The 27,135-nt window shown below is 46.3% G+C and overlaps 1 protein-coding gene across 2 annotated transcripts in view; it reads right to left on the reverse strand.

The window, feature by feature from the left end:
- The window catches only part of tsc1b (TSC complex subunit 1b), a 60,063-nt gene that overhangs the window by 14,230 nt on the left and 18,698 nt on the right, over positions 1 to 27,135 (reverse strand). Inside the window, exons 5-15 of one of the 2 annotated variants that reach the window (XM_038781873.1) lie at positions 24,726 to 24,870; positions 23,185 to 23,339; positions 18,427 to 18,500; positions 15,314 to 15,491; positions 14,463 to 14,578; positions 14,250 to 14,376; positions 10,403 to 10,484; positions 6,958 to 7,059; positions 5,337 to 5,943; positions 3,653 to 3,694; positions 1,171 to 1,214 (exon numbers count right to left, since the gene is read on the reverse strand). In XM_038781873.1, coding sequence (XP_038637801.1) covers positions 1,171 to 1,214; positions 3,653 to 3,694; positions 5,337 to 5,943; positions 6,958 to 7,059; positions 10,403 to 10,484; positions 14,250 to 14,376; positions 14,463 to 14,578; positions 15,314 to 15,491; positions 18,427 to 18,500; positions 23,185 to 23,339; positions 24,726 to 24,870 — 1,672 coding nt within the window. The remainder of the gene's footprint in view (positions 1 to 1,170; positions 1,215 to 3,652; positions 3,695 to 5,336; positions 5,944 to 6,957; positions 7,060 to 10,402; positions 10,485 to 14,249; positions 14,377 to 14,462; positions 14,579 to 15,313; positions 15,492 to 18,426; positions 18,501 to 23,184; positions 23,340 to 24,725; positions 24,871 to 27,135) is intronic. The other variant, XM_038781874.1, reaches the window with a different exon arrangement.

Genomic DNA, 27,135 nt, shown 5'->3' on the forward strand with positions numbered 1-27,135 from the left:
AGGAGACAGCAAGTGGGGGCAAGAGTAGACATAGACATAGAACAGTACAGCACAGAACAGACCCTTCGGCCCTCGATGTTGTGCCGAGCAATGATCACCCTACTCAAACCCACGTATCCACCCTATACCCGTAACCCAACAACCCTTAACCGTACTTTTTAGGACACTAAGGGCAATTTAGCATGGCCAATCCACCTAACCCGCACATCTTTGGACTGTGGGAGGAAACCGGAGCACCCGGAGGAAACCCACGCACACACGGGGAGGGCGTGCAGACTCCGCACAGACAGTGACCCAGCCGGGAATCGAACCTGGGGCCCTGGAGCTGTGAAGCATTTATGCTAACCACCATGCTACCGTGTTGGGGAGGAGAAAAATGGGAATCAAATGAAGGTTTTTTTTTAAAAAATGCACTTTTGAAACAAGAGAATGTTTGGATTTCTCGCCCACTGGTTTGCCCTCTTCGAGCATCATCGTTCTGCAGGTTTGAAAAAGGTTGTTCTCAACACTGTAGCCTCTGGTGGGTAAACCAGGGCACCAGCATTTGTTGCCATCAGGAATGTGAGATATCCACACATTAATAGTAACGTTAAATTAAATTTTAAATGGGGAACTAGGGCTCACAATGTATGGGGCTCGCAATTAAAGCTCAGACACCCCAGTGATTTAAAATGGAACACAACGACCATTTAACTTTCTCAAATTAATGATAGTTTGCAATTTATAGCTCAGTAACCTTGTGCATTGCGAACGGAGATACCTACTCGTGTATCAATGCCTCATTTCCCCATTTCAATGATTTAGACTGGCTCAGTGACGTTTCAAAGTTTCACCACAGCAACCATCATGCTTGGAAACTGCTGTTCAGAATCCACTGCGCCATTTAAGTGATCTGGGGGTGGAACTCGCAATTTATAGGAGCAGGAAATCTGCACAAAATGGTCCCAGGCTGCCTCAGTTGTTTTGGAGCATTATCAAGTACAGGGCAGGAAGAGGTGATAACCTAGCACTTTAACACTGTGTTTATGTCACGCTGCAATGGCTATGCTTAGTGAAGCACTGTTAACCGTTGCTCATGATCAGTTGCTGCGTCATTTGTGATTCGTATGTCAGGTTCACTGGTTAAGCAGTGTAACCCAGAGAACAATCACTATAACATGCACCACATACCTCCAAAGTGTGTCCAGTCTGCAGATTTGCTGGGCAACGGCAATCTAAATTTGTACACAAAAACAAACAGTGAGAAATTGATACTGGTCAAGGACAGGTAACCATTTTATCAACTACAACTTCTCTACGTATGCAAACTCACCGTTAGTACAATGGGTTAGTGACGTGCAGTTCATCACGGACCCAAAGAAAAATCAACCTGAACTGTGACATCTGGGGTACAAGTCAACAATGAAAGGTCGTAGAGCTTTGGTTAGTAACCACCTAGAGAGCTCGCTGCCCTCTTTTCCTTAAATTGTCCACAAGTTTCCTTCCTGCAGCTCAGGCTAAGAAATGTGCAGGCGGAAATCGGTGTGAAAATTGGACTGGGTTGGAGCTGGAATGCTATCATAAGGCCGGATAAGCCTGATCAAGACTCATACATGAGGAATGGGCACTAGGAGACAAGTTAAGAAGGATACCACATCTGTAGGAGCAAATATTGTTGGGGTCTGTATTGCAAAGGTGGGGGGGAGGCTTAAGAGAGTTGCTAAGAGGAAAATGGCTGTGAAAAAGATGTTGAATCACTGACATGGATTTCCAGGAGACAGTGGAACTGTGCCAGTCTCATCTTGGGCTCAACACAGCTGTGGTTGAAGCTCTGGGACTGGGCACATACTCTCGGCTGATAATTCTGTACAGTACTGAGAGAGATCTGCAGTGCCAGAAGTGTCGACGTTCTGATGACAGAAAGGGGCCCGAATTTCCACAACAAGAATGTTCAGCAACATCTTCCAACCATTAGAACAAAAAGAATCAGATTGGCCGATTTTTCTGCTCATTTGCTGCAAGTGGGCTCTTGCAGTGCACAGATTATTTGCCAAGTCTGCCCGTGGAAACAATCGATGCAGCACATTCAGGGGCTCGGCATTAATCTAAGTTGATTCTGTCTTTCACATTGACTAAGGAGAAGCAATGACTTACACACCAGTAGACAGCTGCGAGTGAATAATTAAGATATTTCATAAACATCGGATCTACAGATCCAGAGCAGAGTCACATTTTGGAGTTTGGTTAAAGCTTGTGCTTTACATAACGGATGCCAGCGCTGGGCAATAGCACAGGGCGTCCAAAGTAGAAGGCAATCTCTCAGGCCAGGTAGCAAGCTGAGAGGTAGAGGAAAATATTCTCCTCCAAGAGGATTATACATGAATGAACCTCCCCCAACTTCAGAAGAGGGATTTGCTTATTACAGAATGACATTCCAATTTTCCAAACTGCCTATTGTACAAACTCAACCAGGGAAAACCAATACTGCCTGATTAGGGAAGGTAGAGCTTGAATGGTTGGAGTGAATGCAAGTGTTAAGCTCACCTCTTAATGATTCTTCCAACCCACTCAAGATCAGTTCCACGCCATTAACTATATTCTTAGAAGTGGAATATTTAAGATTGGATCATAAATTTCAAATGGTGGTATGGGTGTTTAGACTGTACAGGTATTGCTTCCACTTGGGAGCACCCGATCACTGATTCTTGTGTTTGGAGACCTGGACTAATTATCCGAAAATACCACAGCAATCACCGAGTCATACACAGAAAGATCATCCAATTCCAAAAATTGCATAATTCGTGTGCATCAGAAAAAACACTTGCTGCACAAGAAATTATCATTTGAGTTGAAGCAATACTAACCTTTGAAAGCAGAACCTGGGGTGGGGGTGGTCAGTATTTGGAAGCAACCCACACAAAGTAAAATTTGACAACCACTGCTACCCCGGAAGGTTTATTATGCTGAGGGAGGGGTGTGTGGTGGGAACACGGTAGCAAATCAGAGCTTGGGAGAGGAAAAGAAAATCAGACGACCTCCACCACTACCGCACACTGCCAAGTGACCAGTGACACAACGTTTGGATGCGACATGCACCCCCGGTCAGTCAAATGGGCACTTTGCGTAGATGCCATGCAGTGTTGACAACCCCTGAAATGTTCTATCTTTTTTTTTTCCAAATTTAGAGTACCCAATTCTTTTCATCCAACTAAGAGGCAATTTAGCGTGGCCAATCCATCTACCCTGCCCATCTTTGGGTTATGAGAGTGAAACCCGCACAGGGGGAGAAGGTGCGAACTCCACACAGTGACCCAGAGCCGGGATCGAACCCGGGTCCTCGGCGCCGTGAGGCAGCAGCACTCCCCACCGTGCCAACTCCCGAAATTGCCACCACACTTCCAGCTGTGTCACCCAGTCAGCTTTTCTCCTCCCATCCCCATCTCAATAACGAAGAAAAAAATCTTCAAAGAATATGAAGAGAACATTCCTTTTAACGGCTCCTCATGTGCAGTAGGATTCTATACAACTCCAGGAATTCAAGAATCGCCAAGGACATCGTTGCTTCCAATTAATCAAATAAGTCAACCACAGAGTTAGAAACATTTCATCGATTCAGTTAATGATTGGAGTTTAATTGGTTATTAAATAGCATGGCAGCAAATTCCACACTTACCCGACCATTTTCCTTTGAGTCTCGGGCTGCACAGGACAAAGTCTAAAATAAACAGGGGGGGTCGCATCTTCATTTACTTTTTCCATCTTCAACTTTTAGTAACAAAAAATATATTTTGATGACAATTTGTAGCAGCCTCCGCACAGCAAAGAGGGAGCCCTGCCTTCAAAACAGACATGTGGAGATGGCGTTGGACAGAGGTGAGCACAGTGAGAAGTCTTACAACACCAGGTTAAAGTCCAACAGGTTTGTTGCAAATCACTAGCTTTCGGAGCACTGCTCCTTGAAATGAAATGAAAAGAAAATCGCTTGTCACAGGTAGGCTTCAAATGAAGTTACTGTGAAAAGCCCCTAGTCGCCGCATTCCGGCGCCTGTTCAGGGAGGCTGATACGGGAATTGAACCGTGCTGCTGGCCTGCCTTGGTCTGCTTTCAAAGCCAGCGATTTAACCCTGTGCTAGACCACGCCCTTCCTCAGGTGAATGAGGAACCTGTACATACTTCTTCATTCATCTGAGGAAGGAGCAGTGCTCCGAAAGCTAGTGATTTGAAACAAAACTGTCGGACTTTAACCTGGTGCTGTAAGACTTCTTACTGTTCCAAACAGATGGCCACAGGCCGGAGTGCGGATGGAGGCAGCGCAAGGCTACAGCTCATCAACACTAATTGGGAAAGATATCAATCAGGGACAGGAGTCCATGGCAGTAGTCCATGCATTTTCTTGAAAAGAAAGTTTTGAAGAGGTGCAACAGAAACAAACCTTCTGCTATATTGTTCTCCTAACTTTTTGGAACAAGTGGGCAGCATGGTGGCGCAGTGGGTTAGCCCTGCTGCCTCGCGGCGCCGAGGTCCCAGGTTCTATCCCGGCTCTGGGCCACTGTCCGTGTGGAAATGAAATGAAAATCGCTTATTGTCACAAGTAGGCTTCAAATGAAGTTACTCTGAAAAGCCCCTAGTCGCCACATTCTGGCACCTGTTCGGGAATGTGCAGAGAAGGTGGATTGGCCACGCTAAATTGCCCCTTTACTAGAAAAAAATGAATTGGGTACTTTATTTAAAAAAAACTTGAACAATTGCCAATCGGAATTGATCAGGTGGAGAGAATAAACATCTCGGAATAGGACAACTGGCAATACTTTTGAACTTATTTGCAATGAAGGAAAATTCCATGGTTGGATGCAAAATCAAAATGTTCTGAACCTTCTTAAAGACTTGCATTTATAGAGTACCTCACTATCTCAGAACATTATAAAGCACGGAGTGATGTTGGTTGAGGGATTAATCACGCCCGGGACACTGGGGAGATCTCCACTGTTCTTTGTTGATTTTTTTTTCCAATAAAATTTAGAGTAGCCAATTATTTGTTTTTTCCAATTAAGGAGCAATTTAGCGTGGTCAATCCACCTATCCTACACTTCTTTTGGGTTCTGGAGGTGAGACCCATGCAGACACGTGACCCGGAATCGAACCGGGTCCTCAGCGCCCTGAGGCAGCAGTGCTAACCACTGCGCCACCGTGCCGCCTTAGCTGCTCTTCATTGATAAGAGTGCTGTGGAACCTTTGTATTCATCCGAGGGGGGGAAACGGGTCTTGGTTTACCACCTTGTTGGAAAAGACGGCACCTGTGACAGTGCAGTGCTCCTTCAACACTGCAATGGGATTCCCACCATTCCCTTCCATCTTACCTGCTAAGCTCCTTCACATGTGCATCCCCTCCATGCTGAATGAGCTTGTCTAGCACGTCAAGGGGCGAGATCGATGAACACGACTGGGTCAATGAATCTTCCAATTGCTCTCTCGCTACCTTTTGGAGCTCAGAGGTCTTCTGCTTGATGAAGAGATTCGCCGTCTTTGGCAAGGCCAGTTCAAAAAAGTGTTCGTATGGGAGGGGCTGACCACTACTAAGTGGAGGGTGCCTCAGTGCCTGGACCTTTAACGGGGGGCTCGGTGTAAAAGCTTCCATTGTCGTCGACCCTGCTTTGAGTGCCTCCTGCTTGATTAGGCTTCCAGAAAAACTTTCACCTGGCTTGTCGATGGGCATGAACCCCTGTTTGATGGGACACTGCTCTTGCAAGTGAGGGTCTGGCACTTTGCAAGTTGTAGTTAGGGCTTTCTGGAGCTCGAGGCACATTCCCTGCTCAGTGGCTGAAGAATACAAGTCCTGCTCACGTTTCATCTGAGGGCCAGTGAGTGTTTCAGTCCTGTGCTGAAATGGGGAGTCGAATCCTCCTCGAGTAACCAGGGACTGTAGATCCACAGGTGTAATTTCAGAAAGTTCATCAGCAATAGCAGCTGCCAAGGTAAAAATACATCTTTTTATTCAGTAAAACTCCCAGCACTGGTCTAATTATACCATCTCTCCTTCCAAACAAGAGTAGTTCTGCTCTAGGTCCCCACAGTAAAGTGACATGAAAAAAAACTTACATCCATATAGTGTCGTTAACACAGCAAAGTGACCCAAACAGTTCTGGGCCACATAAGGAGATATTGAGGAAATGTGACCAAACCCTTGGCCAAACAGGTCCGTTTTTAAGGAGGGTCTTGGAGGTAGGGAGTTGGAAAGTTTTAAGGAGGGATGAAGGAAAGCAGTGACAATGGAATTGTGGATAATAGCAAATAGAGGTTTCTTGAACGCCATTGCTGAAGAAGCAGTGGTTAATTACCAGCGCCACTACCCCAACTCAGACGGATATGACCCCAAATATGAGGAGCTACTTTTATCTTGCTGCATATCACCAACAGCCCAGATTGAACTGCATTGCCACTGTGAAATTTTAGTTACAAATATCTTTCTCTTTGAGGTTAGCGAATGATCCCTCATGATATTGCTCACCAACAGAAACCAAACCCTGAGCAAATGCATTTCTTTTTGTCAAATATATCACGAGTTCAATTATTTTGTTGATGTGGGTTAACTTGCCCTGGGGCTAAAATTTGAATCACTTTTTGAAAGAAACCTGGTATTAAAAGTCTAATGATGATATTGAAGCGATTTTTGATCATTGTAAAAACCCATCTGGTTCACTAATGTCCTTTAGGGAAGGAAATCTGCCGTCCTTACCCGGTCTGGCCTACATGTGACTCCAGACCCACAGCAATGTGGTTGAATCTTAAATTCCCCCTCAAGGGCAATTAGGGATGGGCAATTAATGCTGGTCCAGCCAGCAACGCCCACATACCGTGAAGAATATTTTTTTTTTTTAAAAAGAGGGAGGGGTAGAGATGGAAAGTCCTTCATTATCTTGTCGATCATTAGATTTCAGCACCCTGGCTCATCATTTACTACATTTAGCATGAGAAACGTACCTTCTTCATTTTCCTTTTCCATTCCGTCCTGTAGATTCAACCCCTTTATAACCTCCGACAGCTCTTTCAAGGATACGGTTTTGACATTCTCATTCTCCAACCCTGAATACAAACAATGCAGAAAAATATAGAAATTTGCAGCAACTAACATGGAAACAATACCAAGTTCAGTTGGGCAGGGATAAGAATTAATGATACCAATGCACTGATTGGTGACTTGATAGTCCAATTATTAGTGCAATGAAAAAGCACACACCAGGTGTGTAGATGAGGGTTTGACGTCGTCAACTTGGGCACAAGGCTTTTTGATAAGGTCCCAAATGGGAGGACTGATAGTGAAGGTTAAGGGACCGTGGGATCCAAGGAAACTTTGCAAATGGGATCCAGAATAGGCAGAGTGGCAGAAAGCAGAGGGTGATGGTCGAGGGGTGTTTTCCAGACTGGAAGCCTGTGCCCAGTGGGGTCCCGCAGGGATCCGTGTTGGGGTCCTTGCTGTTTGTGGTTTATACATGAATGTAGGATGGTTCATCAGTAAGTTTGCGGATAATATGAAAATTGGTGGCGTGGTAAATAGGTGAGGGGGATAGACTTAGATTTCAAGCCTTCGACAGGCTGGTCAGATGGGCTGATCAGTGGCAAATGGAATTCAATCCGGAAAAGTGCGAGGTGATGAACTTGGGCACGACAAACAAGGCAAGGGAATAAATGATAAACAGCAGAACCTTGGGAAGCCCCAAGGATCAGAGGGTCCTTGGTGCATATGTACACCGGTCCATTAAGGTAGCAAGGCAGGCGTATACAGTGGTTAAGAACGGATATGGTAAAAGCCAGGGGGAACGAGCTAAGGTACCTGCAACACAAAAACTTCCTACAAAAGAAGACAAGGACCGCCACGACAGCCATTACGAAAGAGTTATTGGACGCAAGCATACTAGATAAAGGAAACTGTAGCGACATGTATGACCGACTGGTAGAAAGGGCCGACACCATACTGGTTGCAACAAGAAAGAAATGGGAGGACCACCTGGGAATTGAAATTGAGTGGGGACTCTGGAGCGAAGCACTGCATAGAGTCAACTCCACCTCCACGTGCGCAAGGCTCAGCCTGACGCAACTAAAAGTGGTACATACAGCCCACTTAACAAGAACCCATATGAGTAGGTTCTTCCCAGAAGTGGAGGACAGATGTGAACAGTGCCAAGGAGGCCCGGCCAAACACGCCCACATGTTCTGGTCTTGCCCCAGACTTGCTGGGTACTGGACAGCCTTCTTCGAGGCTATGTCCAAAGTGGTGGGGGATGAGGATGGAGCCATGCCCGATAGTGGCGGTCTTCGGGGTTTCAGACCAGCCAGATCTATTCCTGGGGAGGAGGGCGGACGCCCTTTCCTTTGTCTCCCTGATCGGCCACTGAGAATCCTGTTCGGCTGGCAGTCAGCAGCACCACCCAGAGCTGCAGACTGGCTGTCCGACCCTCTCGGAATCTCTCCAAATGGAGAAAGTCAAATTTGCCATCTGAGCGTCAGATGACGGCTTCCACAGAACGTGGGAGCCATTCACCCAATTGTTCTGGGACCTGTTTGCAGCCAACGAACAAGCAGAAGAATAGCCAGGTAGCCAAGAATCAGGGGAAAGTAGCTGAAATCCGTCCAGGAGAAGCAAGTGACAACACCAACACCAGACCCATTCGACCCCCCCCCCCCCACCCCCGAAACAGATGCCTACTTATATGTCGTAAATAATTTTGCCAATTGTACAGAGTTGCTGCTGTTGAGCTGGTGCATAACACCTTACCAGTCACGTTATTTGATTTTTTAAATTCCTTTTTTATTACTACTTTTTTTTTTTTGCTTTTTGTGATATGTTTGTGCGTGCCCTTTCTCAAAAAAAAAGATGGGATATGGTATACTTGCCTTTATTAACTGAGGCATAGAGTTTAAGAGCAGAGGAGGTGATGCTGGAACTGTTGGTTGGACCACAGCTAGAGTAGTGTGTGGCAGGTTCTAGAAATCCACATTGTCGGAGGGATGTGATAGCCACTGGAAAGGCTGCAGAGGAGATTTACCAGGATGTTGCCCGGGCTGGAGAGTTTTAGTTATGAAGACAGATTGGATAGAGTTGATTTCCTTGGAGCAGAGGAGACTGAGGGGGGGGCAGATTGAGCATGTATAAAGTATGAGGGGCATAGAGAGAGTAGACAGGGAAGAAACTTTTCCGCTTAGTGGAGAGGTCAATGACCAGGGAGCGTAGATTTAAGGTGAGGGGCAGGGAGGTTTAGAGGGGATGTGAGGAAAAACGTTTTTTACCCAAAGGGTGATGGGAGTCTGGAACTCGCTGCCTGAAAGGGTGGTGGAGGCAGTAAACCCTCATAACATTTTAAGTAGTATGTAGATGTGCACTTGCAATCCCGGAAAGGCAAGGCCATGGGCGAAGTGCTGGGGAATGGGATTGGAACAGTTAGGTGGTATTTGGGGACCTGTGCAGACATGATGGGCCGAAGGGCCTTTCCTGGCTGTAGGCCTCTATGACTCAGCCCCATGAGGGTTATGACGATGGGGAGTAGGTACAAGACAAAATTGGACAAGTTGGTGCTTCCTTCTCCAAACAAAGGACAGATGCTCTAATTGATGCTTTAAACTCAATGAGGGGGTTTGATAGGGTCGAAAAGATGCTGCCACAAGGTGGGCGCGATGAAAACTAGGGGCCATAACCACAAGGCGTGACTATGAAATCTACGAAATTCATTAGAAACGTTCTTTACCAGAGAATGTTACACTCTGCCCATGGATTCGTCACAATGGCAACGCTGCATTAAGGGGAAAACCTGATATGCATGAGGAAGTTGGATGATTTGCCATTGTGAGAGATCAAGAGGGGCGGGAGGAAGCTCACGCGGAGTATAAACACCACCATAGGCCAGTTAGGCGGAACAGCCTGTTTCTGTGGCTGTAAATTGCTGTGCTTGGGGCAGCACGGTAGCATGTGTGGATAGCACAATTGCTTCACAGCTCCAGGGTCCCAGGTTCGATTCCGGCTTGGGTCACTGTCTGTGCGGAGTCTGCACATCCTCCCCGTGTGTGCGTGGGTTTCCTCCGGGTGCTCCGGTTTCCTCCCACAGTCCAAAGATGTGCAGGTTAGGTGGATTGGCCATGATAAATTGCCCTTGGTGTTCAAAATTGCCCTTAGAGTTGGGTGGGGTTACTGGGTTATGGGGATAGGGTGGAGGTGTTGACCTTGGGTAGGGTGCTCTTTCCAGGAGCTGGTGCAGACTCGATGGGCCGAATGGCCTCCTTCTGCACTGTAAATTCTATGATAATCTATGAATCCGATGAAAACAAGTTCCAGAAGCAAACTTCTTTCCCATCTATCTATTTATCTGCACATTGGAACTTAAATCCCGGACGGGCAGAGCACTTCCATCGAATCAGAAATGCACAAACCACTCACCACACGGGCTGTCATCCATTCCTTTATCACTTGCCACGTGTCGCTGTTTGATTAAGGGCTTTCCACTCTCCAGTTTAACATCCTGAAACAGCAATAAAAAGAAGACAGGGTCATATTACACCATGTGGCATTAGGAACTTTATACAAATAGATATTAGAAATGCAAGAGTTGAATTAAGAACACTCAAGTCTGTGATAGTTAGCATTTATGTTGTAATTAATGCTTGCGACACAAGCTAAAAGGCTCTAAACCAAACTAACCCTGAATGCATCAAGTTAAAGAATCATATTGCAGAGGGAAAATAAAACTGAACAAAATATCAAAGCCACATTGGAAAGTTCTTGGAAAGTGGGCAACAATGATAAAGGGAGCATTTATTGTCCTCTCCAAGTTCTCCTGATTCAGTCAACCACATAATCGGCCTGGTTTATGTGGAATTCCAGTCATTTTAAAAAATAAATTTGAAGTACGCAATTATTTTTTTCCAATTAAGGGGCAGTTTAGCTTTGGGTTGTGTGTGTGTGTGTGTGTGTGTGTGTGTGGGGGGGGGGGGGGGGGGGGGGGGGGGGGGGGGGGGGGGGGGGGGAGTCCCATCATGCAGACACGGGAGAATGTGCAAATTGCTCCACAGGAGCAGTGACCCGGGGCCGGGATCGAACTTGGGTCTTCAGCGCCGTAGGCAACAGTGCTAACCACTGCACCGCCATGCCACCTTGGAATTCCAGTCCTGGGAGAAGTTATAGTAGGACGCTTTCCAAAAATAGATTTGCGACCCAGTTGGATGTTTAAGCCATTGTCTTTAAAATTTCAGTGTACGCATTTCCATATTTATTAAATTCAGTTTCCCAACTTGCCTTGTCATGATTTGAACTTGTGACTTCTCAGTTACTGGTCCAGGAGCACACAGTGGTTGGGATAGCTCAGCACGACGTTTCTCAAACTGGGGGCCGTAAACACTTTCCAGGGTGGGGTAATCTTCAAACTATTCTGGCAGTGCCTGACAGAGGCGGCTGGTAATGGATTCAGTGTGAACCTGGAGCAAAGTGCAGTGGCCACACTGCAGAGTGGGTCGACTGCCTTGCCCTCAAAGGGGAGCACGCACGGAGTAGATAACACAGTGGCTAGCACTGCCGCCTCACAGTGCTGGGGACCCGGGTTCGATTCCAGGCCTTGGGTCACTGTCTGTGCGGAGTCTGCACGTTCTCCCAGTGTCTGCCTGGGTTTCCTCCGAGCGTTCCAGTTTCTTCCCACAATCCAAAGATGTGCAGGTTAGGTGGATTGGCCATGCTAAATGGCACTTACTGTCCAAAGACGTGCAGGTTAGTGAGGCTGAGGATAGGGTGGGGGAGTAGGCCTTGGTAGGGTGCTCTTTCAGAGGGTCAGTGCAGACTCGACAGGCCAAATGGCCTCCTTCAGCACTGTAGGAATTCTGAGCTTCTGAGTGGCATGACAATCCTCAGGTAGACCTATAGTTATAAAGACTGGTGAGTTCAGCCTTGTTTGCAAAGCAAATTTCCCCCCCCCCCCCCCAATATTTAAACTCAGGCAAAGGTACCGAAATACAAATCTGCCGGGTATTAGGAGCATCATTTCGATTGTCGGAGCAACATTATCAACCCATTTGAAAAGGGGTCCTTCACCTACAATTGTTTGAGAATCATTGGACTCAGCGGAAAGCCCCTTATCATAAAACTGGAGGCTGTGCTCAATGCATCCAAATCAACAAAAGCAGCAGCTGTGAAATGGCTGAACAAGTTTGGAAAGGATTCAAACAAATCAGAGAGGCACGGTGACTCGGTCGTTAGCACTGCTGCCTCACGACGACGAGGATTCAAGTTCGATCCCGGCCCCCGGGTCACTGTCTGTGGGTTTCGCCCCACAACCCAAAGATGTGCAGGGTAGGTGGATTGGCCACGGTAAATTGCCCCTTAATTGGAAAGAAATAACTGGGTACTCAAAATTTAAAAAGGATTCAAACAAGTCAGCTATACTAATCAAGTAAAAGCAATGGTAAATACCACCGATTTCCACATCAGCCCAGACTAGTAAATGTGGCTGCAAAGGAGAAAATGGAGAGAAATCACACGGTGATATTGCAGGGGGTTAACGGAGGGGGAGAGCGAGAAGAGGGGAAAGGATAAAAGAGGAAAAGAAAAGGAAGGGGGGAAAAAAGGAGAAAGGAAAGTCAGGCACACAGACCTGCAATTAAAACACCTTAAAACATTCCATGGGCTTGTCCTGAGAACTGCTTTGTGAGGGGTCACTGATCACCAATGTGCCGCTTATACAAAATAACATTTGCACCATTACTGATGTGTATTATTCATCTTATAATTGACACCAGTAAACATCATCCTTTTACCTTCCTTGGCAGAGTGCTCCCTGGAACGAACTGTGCATAAACTCATCTGTAGGACATGTAGGGGGAGGGGAGAGGGTGGGTGCTTCAGTCGATGATCCTTTTCCACCAACTGTAAAAAGGGAGCCAGAATTAACAAACTGCTCTTTCGGCAGCTTTAGGCCCTGTTGTGATATCACTTTAAGGGAGACTATGCTAATGAATAAGTAGGCAGGATGTAAACCACATGACCAGACATTGTTCAGAGGAGCTTTCAATTTCACGAGCAGCACGTGGGGTGAAGGAACAGCAATTGTAATGTTAACAATAGTAGTCGAATCTTTCTGATAAATCTACCGGCTGAACAGCCCCGTACCATGTCTTCAAATAAACCAAATCTGTTTAGTTTGCAAGTTCAGTGTGAGCTGGGTAAATTTGGATTAAGCAAGCATTGAAATACAACATACTCCGCCAACAAATGTTTAATCTGTGTTACGAACCCAACTGCGGGTCAGAGACTCGATGTGAGCAATGTTCTCACAGCCAAACCATCGTGACCTGCCTTTTCCACTTGCAGACTGATTGACCTCCTGCACATTTACAGCGTTGTCCATTTGTATTTCACATTTCTCGTATTTGCGATCTCTTCAGCCGTCCACTTTGGCAGTTGGATTGAGGATTAGGGTTTTCCTTAAAGAACTTGTGCAGCGAAGCTCCTGGGTCCCAATTAATTGGCCTCCCAATCAATGACCACGACCTTTGGTTGGGTATGACAGAGGGGTCACAGCCAGCACCATGATGTAAAATGACTGTCAAGTCACTACAGAGAGGATTTAACATCTGTTCAGATAATTCTTTCCAAGAATTACATTATTGCAGTGTGTTTCACCAGACTCACTGTATTGACTACCTTAAGCCAATGTATTTGAACGTGGTGCTCAATTCACTCCTTCTCCAATTGCAATGACCGGTGATGCTTACTAATTATACAGTAATGCAACCCAATACAATACAACCCAAACTGAGGGACAGATCAATCTGTAACCTAGAGCACTGGCTGTTTCTCCATTGCAAACACAGCTCTGTGGCCTGCAGTGCAGGTGGAGGCCATCGTGCACCCACCCTCCGAAGGAACATTCTACCTCTGCCCATTCCCCCACCCTATCCTGTAACCTGCACAGTAGTCTGGTCATGGCCAACCCATCTAACCTGCAGGTCTCTGGACTATGGAAGGAAACCCACGCAGGCACGGGGAGAAGGTGCAAGCTCCACACAGACAGTCACCCGAGGCCGGAATCGAACCCGGGTCACTGCCAACCGCTGTGCTACTGGAAAATGAACTCACCGTCGCACTTTGTTGACAACCTTGCGACAACACCAACAGTGCGGAGTCAAATGGAACAGTTTTACCAAGATGGTTTTCCTGCTGCATATTATGCAGGGGCAGCCCAGCTGATTGAGCAACAATCCTTAGTGATACAGCAGTTGACAGGCTGGGGTATACTTACCAGGTGTACTGTGAACCCTGTGTATGCAAGAGGCACTCTGGGATGTGTCAAACGGGCTCGGAGAAAGTCCTCGGGAGGAGGGAGGTGTCGACAGCCCACAGGCTGAAGATGGGCTCCAGAGCATGTCCTAGAAGGGAGGAACAAATCCAAAAACACTGAATTCAAAGTTCAATTGGACCACATTGTTTTTGCTTAGCAAGGACTTGGGTTTACCTGGATCCCATCTGTAGGCAGGCGTTGAAAGGTTGGTGGTGTCTTGTACCGAGGCTGGGTCCCTGGGAGACTAGAGATGGGGGCCCGGGGTGTGTAGGTTGAAGAAGATGTACTGCCTGCAATGAAATTCAGTAAAAAGGCAAAACAGTTATACTTTCCCTGCAGAAATTAAACCAGTTAAAACAGAAACTACGGTAAAACATTCCCCAATAACAGACATTTGTCTTTTTTTTCCCTCATCAAAATTTAGATCTAATTTGAAACGCACTTTTTAAAATTTTGCCGATCACCATTAATTACATGGTGATTTTAAGGTATGAAGGACGAATTGTTTCTAGTAACTGATGGAGCATTGACTCCTGAAGGAGCGGGCAAAAGAATAAATAGAAGTTAGCCCTGCTGCTTCACGGCACTGAGGTCCCAGGTTCAATCCCGGCTCTGGGTCACTATCCGTGTGGAGTTTGCACATTCTCCCCGTGTTTGCCTGGGTTTCACCCCCACAGACCAAAGATGTGCAGGTTAGGTGCATTGGCCACGCTAAATTGTCCCTTAATTTAAAAAATAAATTGGGTACTCTAAATTTTTTTTAAAAAGAAGAAATAGAAGCGATTTAGGGCTGAAGGTGGAGGGGCTGTGGAATACACAGAGTTAGTCAACGAAAGACCAGGTCAACATTTACAAACTGGTTCGATAAGTGGTGGCATGAAAGAGGCGAATAAAAGGATTTGGGATAAGGAGCTAGAATACGCTTGTGAGAAGGGCAAACATCAATAAGGACTAGATGGGCCGAATGGCTTGTTCGCTCTGTAACTCCTATACACTATTATAGAACCAAAGACTGCCTTCCTTACCAAAGCTGCTCTGAGAATCTGAGAACGGGCTGGAGCTGTGGTCAGTGTGCTTATGCTGTGTATGTGTAGAGAAGTGTTTAGGCATGACTGCATAGCCTCCTCGCATGATGCCTCCTTCGGGTCCAGGGAGACTTTGGCACATTCTATGACAATGTCATGAGTTTCAAATCGCTTCCACCTGTACAATGGAACAGGAGACAGAACCATTACTCATTGTCAATCACTTTATTTCATTCCACAACACTGGGGTATAAAACCTATTGCCTCAGGGTGGGTCTAATCCAGTCAACTGTTGCACGAATCATGTTTTGTTTACTATCTCTCGGGTCTAAAACAAAACACACATCCATCTGTTCAGCTGTAACTCCGTTGAAGCCCATTGAATTTACAAAAGTAACCATTGGCGCCTCAAATTTCACGTCTATTTCGCAAGCAGCTGGTCAGATATGTATGTTATAAATCTACGGCACAAGCCCCTGTCATCTTTGGCTCTGAGGGTGACATAGTGGTTAGCACTGCTACCTTAAGATGCTGAGGACCCGGGTTCCATCCGGCCCCGAGTCACGTCCTTGTGGAGGTTTGCAACAATTCTCCCCGTGTCTGCGTGGGCTCTCCTCCCACAAACCCAAAGATGTGCTGGTTAGGTGGATTGGTCACGCAAAATTGCTCCACAATAGGCAGCACGGTGGGGCAGTGCTTAGCATTGCTGCCTCACGGCGCCGAGGTCCCAGGTTCGATCCCGGCTCTGGGTCATTGCCGTGGTGGAGTTTGCACATTCTTACCCGTGTCTGCGTGGGTTTCGCCCCACAAACCAAAGATGCGCAGAGTAGGTGGATTGGGCCACGCTAAATTACCCCTTAATTGGAAAAAAATGAATTGGGCACTCTTAATTTATTTTTTGTTTTTTTAAATTGCTCCATAATTGGGGGGAAAAAAGAATTGGGTATTCTAAAAAATCTTTGGTTCAGTGTGGCAGCCCTCTCACCCTGGACTCTCAAGGTCCCCGGTTTTAAGTCCCACTGCCGGGCTCGAGCACGTAAAGTCAAGGCTTTGCACCTGTGAAAAATGAAAATCGCTTATTGTCACGAGTAGGCTTCAAATGAAGTTACTGTGAAACGCCCCTAGTCGCCACATTTCCGGCGGCCTATTCGGGGAGGCTGTTACGGGAATCGAACCGTGTTGCTGGCCTGCTTTCAAAGCCAGCGATTTAGCCCTGTGCTAAACAGCCCCTTGCAGTACTGAGGGAGTGCAGCATTGTTGGAGATGCTGTCTTTCGGGTGCGATGTTAAATCTTCTGTGAGCTGGCCAATCAAATCACAAAAAACAGATCATCTGGTCATTATCACATTGTGGTTCACAATACTGATGTCAGTCTGTGATGCCAACACAACCAAACAAGAAGCCATTCAGCCCATTTAGTCTATGCCAGTGTTTCTGCTCAATGAGACTCCAGCTTGAATGACCTCTACCTGCTCTCACTTTCCTTCTCCTAAGTCTCCCCTCAAAGGCATCAAATCAGCCAGCAAGTTCCACATCTCACCCAGCCTGCAGGAGGAATTCCTGCTAATTTATTTACCTAGAAGATTGAAAGAAGGACTTAATAGAGGCATTGAAAATCATGAAGGGTCCAGGCAGAAACTGCTCCCTTTGGCAGGATGGTTGAGAATCAGAGGGACACTAATTTCAAAGGATTGGCAAAGAACCAAATGAGGATTTAATTTTCGCAAGTGGTTGGTGTCTCAAATGCACTACCCGAGGGTGTGGTGAATATGGATTCAATTACGGTTTCAAAAAGAAACTCGACAAGGGAGAGATTTGCTGAGCCTCAGAGGCCGATTAGCTCAGTTGGCTGAACTGCTGGTTCATGATGCAGAGCAAGGCCTGGGTTCAATCCCAGTAACCGGCTGATGGTTATTCATGAAGGCCCCAACTTCTCAACCTTGTCCCTTGCCTGAGGTGTGGGTGACCCTCGGGTTAAATATACCACCAGTCAGCTCTCCCCCTCACGGGAAAAACAACCTATGGTCATCTGGGACTATGGCGACTTTATACTTCTGCTGGAATAGCCTAAGGGGCTGTAACTATTCTGTGCTGTAACCATTCTATTCGATTAGTTTGCTGTGCTAGGTTATGCCTCATGTACTTATTTCTCCTCATCACAGGGAACTTGCTCAAATCCCGCCACTCCAGGCCTATGATCCAAGTTGACACCCCTGAGTGCGTTATGGGTGCGTTACTGTCAGAGGAGCTGTCTTTCAATGAAACATTAACTAGAAGAGCTATATGCTATCTTAGGGGGGAAAAAATTCCCCAGCGCTTAACAAAAGACAGAGTTAAGTTTGCACATTCTCCCCGTGTCTTCATGGGTTTCTTCAGCGTGCTCTGGTTTCCTCCAACAGTCCAAAGATATAGGTGTGTCACTGGGATAGGGCGGGGGAGTAGGCCTGGGTAGGGAGCTCTTTCAGAGGGCCGGTGCAGACTCTATGGGCTGAACAGCCTCCTTCTGCACTGGAGGGATTCTATGGCCGAGTTCTCCCCAGAGTCCTGGTCAATATTTATCCCTCAATCAACCTTAAACAAACAGACTACCTGATCATTACCCCTTTTCTTTTCATGGGAGCTTGTTGTGCAGTGCATTTCCTACGGTACGAACAGTGACTAGACTTCAAAAGTATTTGATTGGCTGTAAGTGCCTTGCAACATCCTGAGGGTTGTGAAAGGTGCTATAGTTTCTGTTTTACACACTGGGAGGAACAGAGAAATAAAATGCATCTTGCAGCCAGCTCACTGTAACATTGGCCGCGCTGATACAATGCAGTGCGAGGATCGATTAAAACAGCAACTTAAACACATACAAAGCAATCGCTCTCCACAGCTGGTCAAAACCTGGCATTGATACGAAGTCAGGACCACGTAAAAAATTAAACCAGAATGGCAAAAAAAAGGAGTAACAGGTCGGTGAGGTTGAACTGCCCAGATTAAATTTTGGAAAATTTAAATCAACTGTGACACCCGATTAGATGAAATGCTCTTTGACGAGGTCCAGACTCATTTATAAAACTGGGAAAATGGACAAGTGGGACAAATGTGAGGACTTGCAAAACATCACTTACTTAATGGGATCCAGTTCATGGTCCTTGGTTCCAGTCACTAGCTCGGGGTGGATTCGCACGTGTTCCAGCATCGGCTGCAACAAGTATTGGGAATGCAGTTTAAGATTAAAATCAATCTGACAAGAACCGAGAGTCACACAGGGGTTTCAGAGCAAAGTCAAAGCAGTGACTGCGAAACATGCACAAATCGCACGCACAATCTCCCCAACAGTTTGAGCGGTCACTATTTATGATCAAGTACATCCACTCTAATTTTAATTTTCTACCATTTGTACTTAGCCACTGTCCACTCAAGTTGCTCCTTTTGCACCACCCATATGCCCATAAGACATAGGAGCAGAATTAGGCCATTCGGCCCATCGAGTCTGCTCCGCCATTCAATCATTTTTCTTTTTTTTAAATAATACCCAATTATTTTTTTCCAATTAAGGGGCAATTTAGCGTGGCCAATCCACCTATCCTGCACATCTTTTGGGTTGTGGGGGTGAAACCCACAAAGACATGGGGAGAATGTGCAAACCCCTCACGGACAGTGACCCAGAGCCGGGATTCGAACTCCGCCATTCAATCATGGCTGATATTTTTCTCATCCCCATTCTCATGTCTTCTCCCCATATCCCTGATCCCCTTATTAACCAAGAACCTATCTATCTCTGTCTTAAAGACGCAGTGATTTGGCCTCCACAGCCTTCTGCGGCAAAGAGTTCCACAGATTCACCGCCCTCTGGTTGTCGAAATTCTCTCCCATCTGTTTTAAAGGATCATCCCTTCAGTCTGAGGCTGTGGTCTCTGCTTCTAGTTTTTCCTACAAGTAATATTTTTCCCTCCTCAGAAAATGCTGACCCGTTCTGAAGCACAAATCCAGTTTTGCTGGCTGTCCTCGTGCCTCAACCCCAACCTTGAGACGGTGCGCATGCCAACGGGCAACTCAGCCATGAAGGGCATCACAGCTGAGCATGCCAATCACAAACACTTTCTAATCTCCAAAACTCCACCAGCCCCACAACCCTACTCTTGCGCTCCCCAACTATTACCGACCAAAACAGAACCCCACCATGGACTGCCAAGCTTTTAGCTCTCCATATTCAGTCAGGTCCACGTGACTCCAGCCCCACATAAACGTGATGGACTCAACGGTCCAGCAAAGTGACCTAGAAAGCCGCTTTGCTGTGTCAAAATCACTTGTAGTGGTTCAAAGAGAACACCCAGAAGCATCTTCTCAGGGTAAATAGGGCTGGGCAATAAATGAACAATAAATGAAACAGGAATTTTTATTTTTTATTAAAAGAAGAGTTCAAAATCTGTTTCATGTGAAAGATTCAGAGAAACACAGAAAATAGGAGCAGGCCATTCGGCCCTTCGAGCCTGCTCCGCCATTCATTAGGATCATGGCTGATCATCAAACTCAATAGCCTGATCCCGCCTTCTCCCCACATCCTTTTGATCACTTTTGCCCCAAGTGCTGTATCCAACTGCTTCTTGAAAACAAACAATGTTTTGGTCTCAACTGCTTTCTGCGGTACAAATGCCACAGGCTCACCATTCTCTGGGTGATGTAATTTCCCCCCGTCTCCGTCGCAAATGTCCGACCCAGTATCCTGAGACTGTGACCCCTGGTTCTGGACACACTCACCATCGGGAACATCCTTCCTGTCCAGTCCTGTTAGAATTTTATCGGATTCTATGAGATCCCCACTGTCTTCTGAATTCCAGCAAATATAATCCGAACCAACTCTCTCCTCGTATGTCAGTCCCGCTATCCTGGGAATCAGTCTGGTAAACCTTTGCTGCACCCCCTCGAGAGCAAGAACATCCTTCCTCAGATAAGGAGGCCAAAACTTCACACCCGGTGTGGTCTCACCAAGGCCCTGTATAATTGCAGCAAGATATCCCTGCTCCCGTATTCCAATCCTCTCACAATGAAGGCCAGCATACCCTTACCGCCTCCAGCTACTGCATGCTTACCTTAAGCAACTGGTGTAAGAGGACACCCAGGTCTCGTTTTTCCTTCCCCTCTCTCAATTTATAGCCATTCAGATAATTACCTGCCTTCCTGTTTTTGCTACCAAAGTGGATAACCTCACACTTAACCACATCATACTGCATCTGCCATAGATTTGCCCACTCACTCAACTTGTCCAAATCACACTGAAGCATTCCTGCAGCCTCCTCACAGCAGTTACAGTTCAGCTAGGCGCTATCTGAATGTTTGCCATTGCCTATCCAACGTAATCCCTTGCAGTAACGTTTCCCAATCCATCATAGCCAACTCACGCCTCATACATCATAGTTTCCTTTATTAAGATTCAGGGCCCTAGTCTCAGAACTATGTCATTCTCCATCCTGATGAAGAATTCTATCATATTATGGTCACTCATCCCCAAGGGTCCACACACAACTAGACTGCCAGTTACTCTTTTCTCGTTACACAATACCCGGCCTAGGATGGCCTGTTCTCTAGTTGGTTCCTGAAAGTATTGGTCCAGAAAACCATCCCATCTGCACTTCAGGAATTCCTCCTCTACGGTATTGTTACTAATTTGATTTGCAGATTAAAGTCACCCATAATTACAGATATTCCTTTATTGCAAGTGTGAGGAGTGCAATAATTTCAGATACATTATAGGTACTTGGTGCAGTAAGGGTTAAAATCCTGGGTTGAAAGATCTTGGGAGCCAGGAGTGTAAAGGTTTGGGTCAATGGAATGTTGTTTGGATTAGGGGGGTTCCCTGTGGAGGTAATTAGGTTTCAGCCTGCTAAGATGATGTCATTATTGGGAGGAGCCATGGTATCAGGCATTTTGCTGAAAAGCAGTGTTAGCTGTGTGTTAGATGGGGATGTGTGAAGTCAAGCATCTCAGTTCAGTTAAAAAATGTCTGTAGCTAGATTGGCAGGTTCTTTCCAAGCAATTCAGAATTGTCTGGTTAGAAGGTGAGCTGAAAGCAGCTGGAACAGCTTCTGAAGGAATGCAGCCAGAGTTTCTGCCATGTTCTGACAGGATTCAGCACTTTTCATTAAAGCAGTATTGAAAAGAATCTTTCTCTCAACATAGAGTACGCTGACATCTTGAAAAGCAGATATTCCTGAGTTCTAACTGTATTTCAACAATGCATTGAGAGCCAAGATTTTTTTTTTGTGTGTTGAGTGGGAATAAAGATGGCAGTTCAGGGTAGCCGGCCGGATTCAGGGCGGCCAGCCATATTCACTGCATTGATTAGCATTGTTTGTTTTTCTAAATTTAATTTTTTCCAATTAAGGGGCAATTTAGCGCGACCAATCCACCTGTCCTGCAAATCTTTGGGTTGTGGAGGCGAAACCCACGCAAACACGGGAAGAATGTGCAAACGCCACACAGACAGTGACCCACAGCCGGGATCGAACCTGGGACCTAGGCACCATGATGCAACAGTGCTAACCACTGCACCACCGTGCTGCCCAATGAGCATTGTTTAAGGGGGTCGTTTTAAGGTATTTTCTGAGGTGATGGTAAAGATTTTAATACTATGTTAGTAATAGAGTTTGTTTTAACATACCATATCCCTATTTCTTTGTGGAATGACTCCTGGAGTGAGGAATCTTTTCCCCAGCGCCTTACAAAATTAAAATAAAACATTGAGGTTGCTGAGCAGTATCCCAGCCACTGTTGGGATCTGATCTGGGATGGTAATACATGCATCACTAACTCCCTGTTTAATGCCATTCCCAACATCACCACCACAGTTTGGGGGGGTCTGTATGTGACCCTATTAAATGTTTTTTTGCCCCTCACTTTCTCAGTTCTATTTTTTTTTTAAATTTAGTGTACCCAATCATTTTTCCAATTTAAGGGGCAATTTAGCGTGGCCACTCCACCTAGCTTGCACGTTTTTGGGTTGTGGGGGCGAAACCCACGCAGACACGGGGAGAATGTGCAAACTCCACAGACAGTGACCCAGAGCCAGGATCGAACCTGGGACCTCAGCGCCGTGAGGCGGTTGTGCTAACCACTAGGCCACCGTGCTGCCCCTTCTTTCTCAGTTCTATCCATACTGATTACACTTTGTCAGAGCTAATATCCTTCTTCACTGTTGTGTTAATTTCCTCTTTAACCAGAAATGCAACTCCACCATTTCCTTTTAGTCTGTCCTTCCTAAATACTGAACACCCCAGGATGTTCAGTTCCCATCCCTGGTATCTTGGCCAACATTTATCTCACCTATTGCCGAATATAGATGACCTGATTATTTCACTGTTGCTCGCTGTGCACAGATTGATGTCTCCGAAACTGCATTCAGGTCTGGGGTGTCCGGGGTGGCGAAAGCACACTGGTTGGCACTGTTGCTTCACAGCTCCAGGGTCCCCGATTCTATTTCCGGCTTGGGTCGCTGTCGATGCGGAGTCTGCACTCACTTTCTCCCAGTGGGTTTCCTCCGGGTGCTCCGGTTTCCTCCCAGTCCAAAGATGTGCAGGTTATTATTAGGATTTGCCATGCTAAATTGCCCATAATGTCCAAAAAGGTTGGGTGGGGTTAGTGGGATAGGGTGGAGTTGTGGACTTAAGTTGGGTGCTCATTCAAAGGGCCGGTGCAGACTCGATGGCCTCCTTCTGCACTGTAAATTCTGTGTATACATTCCACCCCTCTTTACACCTAATGAAGTACTTTGCAGCAGTCAATGCAGTTTAGGGTGTGCACAGCCAATCTGCGATCATTAATCGATGCTACCATATCCTGCCACTGCCCTCCCCCCAACAAAAATAAGAATCCATTTTGCATCTTACCTTTACCACCTCCTCAAACGTTTCCATGTTGTCTTTCTTACTGTAATGGGAACGGAGGTAGGAGACAAAATTGCACGGGTACATCCCATAGAGGCGGTGAAATAATGCATAAACACTGGCATGTAGGTGAATCAGATATACTTCTGGCACTTGGCCTGTTAGAATAAAGAGGGCAAACACTAATTATTGGAGAGCCAGGACACTTGTAACATTAAAAATGGTGATGTTCTTAAACAAGTCTGCTTGTACCCAATTATTATTTTTTAAATTAAGGGGCAATTTAGCGTGGCCAATGCACCTAACCTGAACATCTTTGGGTTGCGGGGGCGAAACCCACGCAAACACGGGGAGAATGTGCAAACTCCACACGGACAGTGACCCACAGCCGGGATCGAACCTGGGACCTTGGTGCCGTGAGGCAGCAGTGCTAACCCGCCGCACCACTGTGCGGCCCCGTTTTCATTTCTGATTACCAGCATCAAAACTACTTTGTTTTTTGTAACAAAAATGAAGGATAAGCAACCATAAATGTGGAAGACCAAGTTATAGATTCTAAGGAAACTTTTAAGTTTCCTAGATTCAGGGATAAACTCGGATTGTAGAATTTACAGCGCAGAAAGTGGCCATTCGACCCATCGAATCTGCACCAGCCCTACTTTAGCCCACACCTCCACCCTATCCCCGTAACCCTACCTAACCTTTTTGGACACTAAGGACAATTTAGCAAAGCCAATCCACCTAACCTGCACATCTTTGGACAGTGGGACGAAACTGGAGCACCCGGAGGAAACCCACGCAGACACGGGGAGAACGTGCAGACTCCGCACAGACAGTGACTCTAGTTCAGAATCAAACCTGGGACCCTGGAGCTGTGAAGCAACAGTGCTGTCCACTGTGCTACCGTGGATCTGTGAAACCAAAGCCCTCTGCCCTCTCAGGTTAACATAAAACAATCTCAAGACCACAGTTTCAGTAGCATCGGGGCATTTTCCCTGGTATGTTGACCAATGTTTACTCCTCAAATCATCACTACCAAACAGATCTCGACTTATCACACTGCCCTGGGATCGTGCTGTGTGAAAATTGACTGCGGTGTTTCCTACGTCACAACAGTAACAACATTTTGAGGGTCCCTCCAAGGGTCCCTCATTGACTGTAAAGTGCCATAGTACATCCTGAGGTTGTGAAAGGTGCTACGGAATTGCAGGTTCTTTTTTTCAGGGCAACGTATAGCAGGGATGGAAGATGAAGTTTCAACTATGCCCCAAAACGCTTGCATGCTCGTCTCCTGCAACTGATGGCACTTTCTACATCAACCAGATGCAGACATTTAGTAGCTTGCCAGCATTGCACAGTGTACATTTGACCATTGAGTTGAAAGTGCCAAAAAAAACTCAGAACTATTTTTAGTACCCTGGGACAGAAGAGATTCTCATCCCAGGAGCCTTCGATTCAAATCCAGGACCTTTGGAGGAAAAAGAAATGTCTGACGACCCACACATCCAACCTCGACTGGTAGAATCAGGACACCACCCTCATACCTGGTTTTCGCAGGTTCCAGGCAGCTAACCGGCCAAAGATTTCGAAGAAATCGAGAAGATGCTGCTTCCCAGCTTGTGGGATCATTGGCAGGAGGATGATTAACACAAGGACTCCAGTAGTGAGCACAACAATCTCAGTTTCTGTCTGCAGAGAGAAGATCAACAGTTGCAAGTCAATGGAGACGGACCTTTAAATTGAAGGGAACAGTGAAATATGGTGATTGACTTCAACCTCAGCTGGAGAGGCAATGAGCAGGAACCCACAGGGAAAAGGAACCATCATGGGTGCATTTTAGCATTCGCAGAACTGAACAACGCCATTCTCTCCTTCTAGGCTGTGCTGTCAGTCGGTTAGACTACAGCTCATCTATCTCTCAGCTCCTTTATGGTCCTATAACCCCTTCACACCCAAATCTAACAACAATCCACCAATCTCAGTTTTTAAACTTTTCAACTGAGCCCCAGCTTCAACTTTCTGGGAGAGAAAGACACCCCCCCCCCCCCCCCTTTTCATTTTGCCTGGAAACAGGTCAGCTGTAAAAGATGTCAGAAAGCAGGGACATAACTGAAGAGGGAGTTCCCACCTTTAAATTGAAAGGAATGCTCTTCCGAAATATAGAATGGCTGATTTTCTGAACTCTGGCTTTGGATCGTCAGTCATGGTTCAGACGGAACAACGCTCACCTTGGAATCAGACAGTCGTGGGATCGAGCCCCACGCCAGAGACTTGAGTCCATGCTCCAAGGCAGCATTGCAGTGTAACACTGAGGGACTGCTGCACTGCCAGAGGTGTTGTCTTTCGGAGATACTGAACCAAGACTCCACCTGCCTCCCCCAGGTATAAGATCCCATGGCAGGGTCCAGAGAGGAGCAGGGAAGATTTGCCTAGTATGCTGTACAATAGTCATTCAACCAAGTGAGATTATTGGGTTATCAAACTGCTACATGTGGGAGCTTGTTGCCTGCAAATTGGCTGCATTTCCTCCATTATAGCAGTGACAACACTTCAAAAAGTATTTAATCAGCTGTTAACTGCTTTGGGTGTCCTGAGGTACTGAAAGGGATTTTTAAAAATTGCAAATCGTACTTTAATTGAAACCCCAACATGAACAAAATCTTTGGGTGGGTGAGGGGGGTATGGAAAGGTTACTAAAACCGTGCATATGTTGCGAGACACTAGAGCAGGGGTGGGCAAACTACGGCCCGCGGGCCGCATGCGGCCCGCCAAAGGTATTTCTGCGGCCCACCAAGTCATTAAAAAAAAAAAAAAAAAAAATTTTTTATTTAAAAAAAATTTTTTTTTTTAAGGTTAATGGGGGGGGGGCTGTTGGGTTACTTACTGGTATAGGGTGGATACGTTGACTTGAGTAGGGTGATCATTGCTCGGCACAACGTCGAGGGCCGAAGGGCCTGTTCTGTGCTGTACTGTTCTATGTTCTATATGAGGCGCCCAGAATCATAACCGGGTGAAGTAATTATTTTACTTAATATACTATGCGGCCCTTTGTGAATTGTGAATTTCTGAATGTGGCCCTTGCACGGAAAAGTTTGCCCACCCCTGCACTAGAGCAACGTTTTTATCTGGATACTGGGCGGCACGGTAGCACAGTGTTTAGCACTGCTGCTTCACAAAGTCAGGCTCCCGGTTTAAATTCCTGGCTTGGGTCACTGCCTTTGTGGAGTCTGCGTGGGTTTCCTCTGGGTGCTCCGGTTTCCTGCCACAAGTCATGAAAAATGTGCTTGTTAGGTGAATTGGACATTCTGGATTCTCCCTTTGTGTACCCGAACAGAATGTGGTGACTGAGGGATTTTGATAGTAACTTCTTGGCAGTGTTTTAAAAAATAAATAAATTTAGATTACCCAATTATTTTTTCCAATTAAGGGACAATTTAGCATGGCCAATCCACCTACTCTGCACATTTTTGGGTTGTGGGGGCGAAACCCACGCAGACACGGGGAGAATGTGCAAACTCCACATGGACAGTGACCCAGAGCCGGGATCGAACCTGGGACCTCAGCGTCGTGAGGCGGTTGTGCTAACCACTAGGCCACCGTGCTGCCCTCATTGCAGTGTTAATGTAAGCCAATTTGTGACACTAATAAAGATTATTATTACTGCTTGGGAGAGTACCAATTTATAGCAAAAGGGTTTTTGGGGATGGGACAGTAAGGGAAGAAATTTAAATGCATTTATAATTACAACTGCTTCACGAAGGCGAGCAAAGTTTCAGAGGAACTGGAGAAAATGAACTTTTTTAAATATAAATTTAGAGTGCCCAATTCATTCTTTCCAATTAAGGGACAATTTAGCATGGCCAATCCACCTAGCCCGCACATCTTTTGGGTTGTGGAGGTGAAACCCACGCAGACACCGGGAGAATGTGCAAACTCCACACGGACAGTGACCCA

The sequence above is a fragment of the Scyliorhinus canicula genome, chromosome 21, assembly GCF_902713615.1.
Source record: "Scyliorhinus canicula chromosome 21, sScyCan1.1, whole genome shotgun sequence".
Taxonomy (NCBI): Eukaryota; Metazoa; Chordata; class Chondrichthyes; order Carcharhiniformes; family Scyliorhinidae; genus Scyliorhinus; species Scyliorhinus canicula.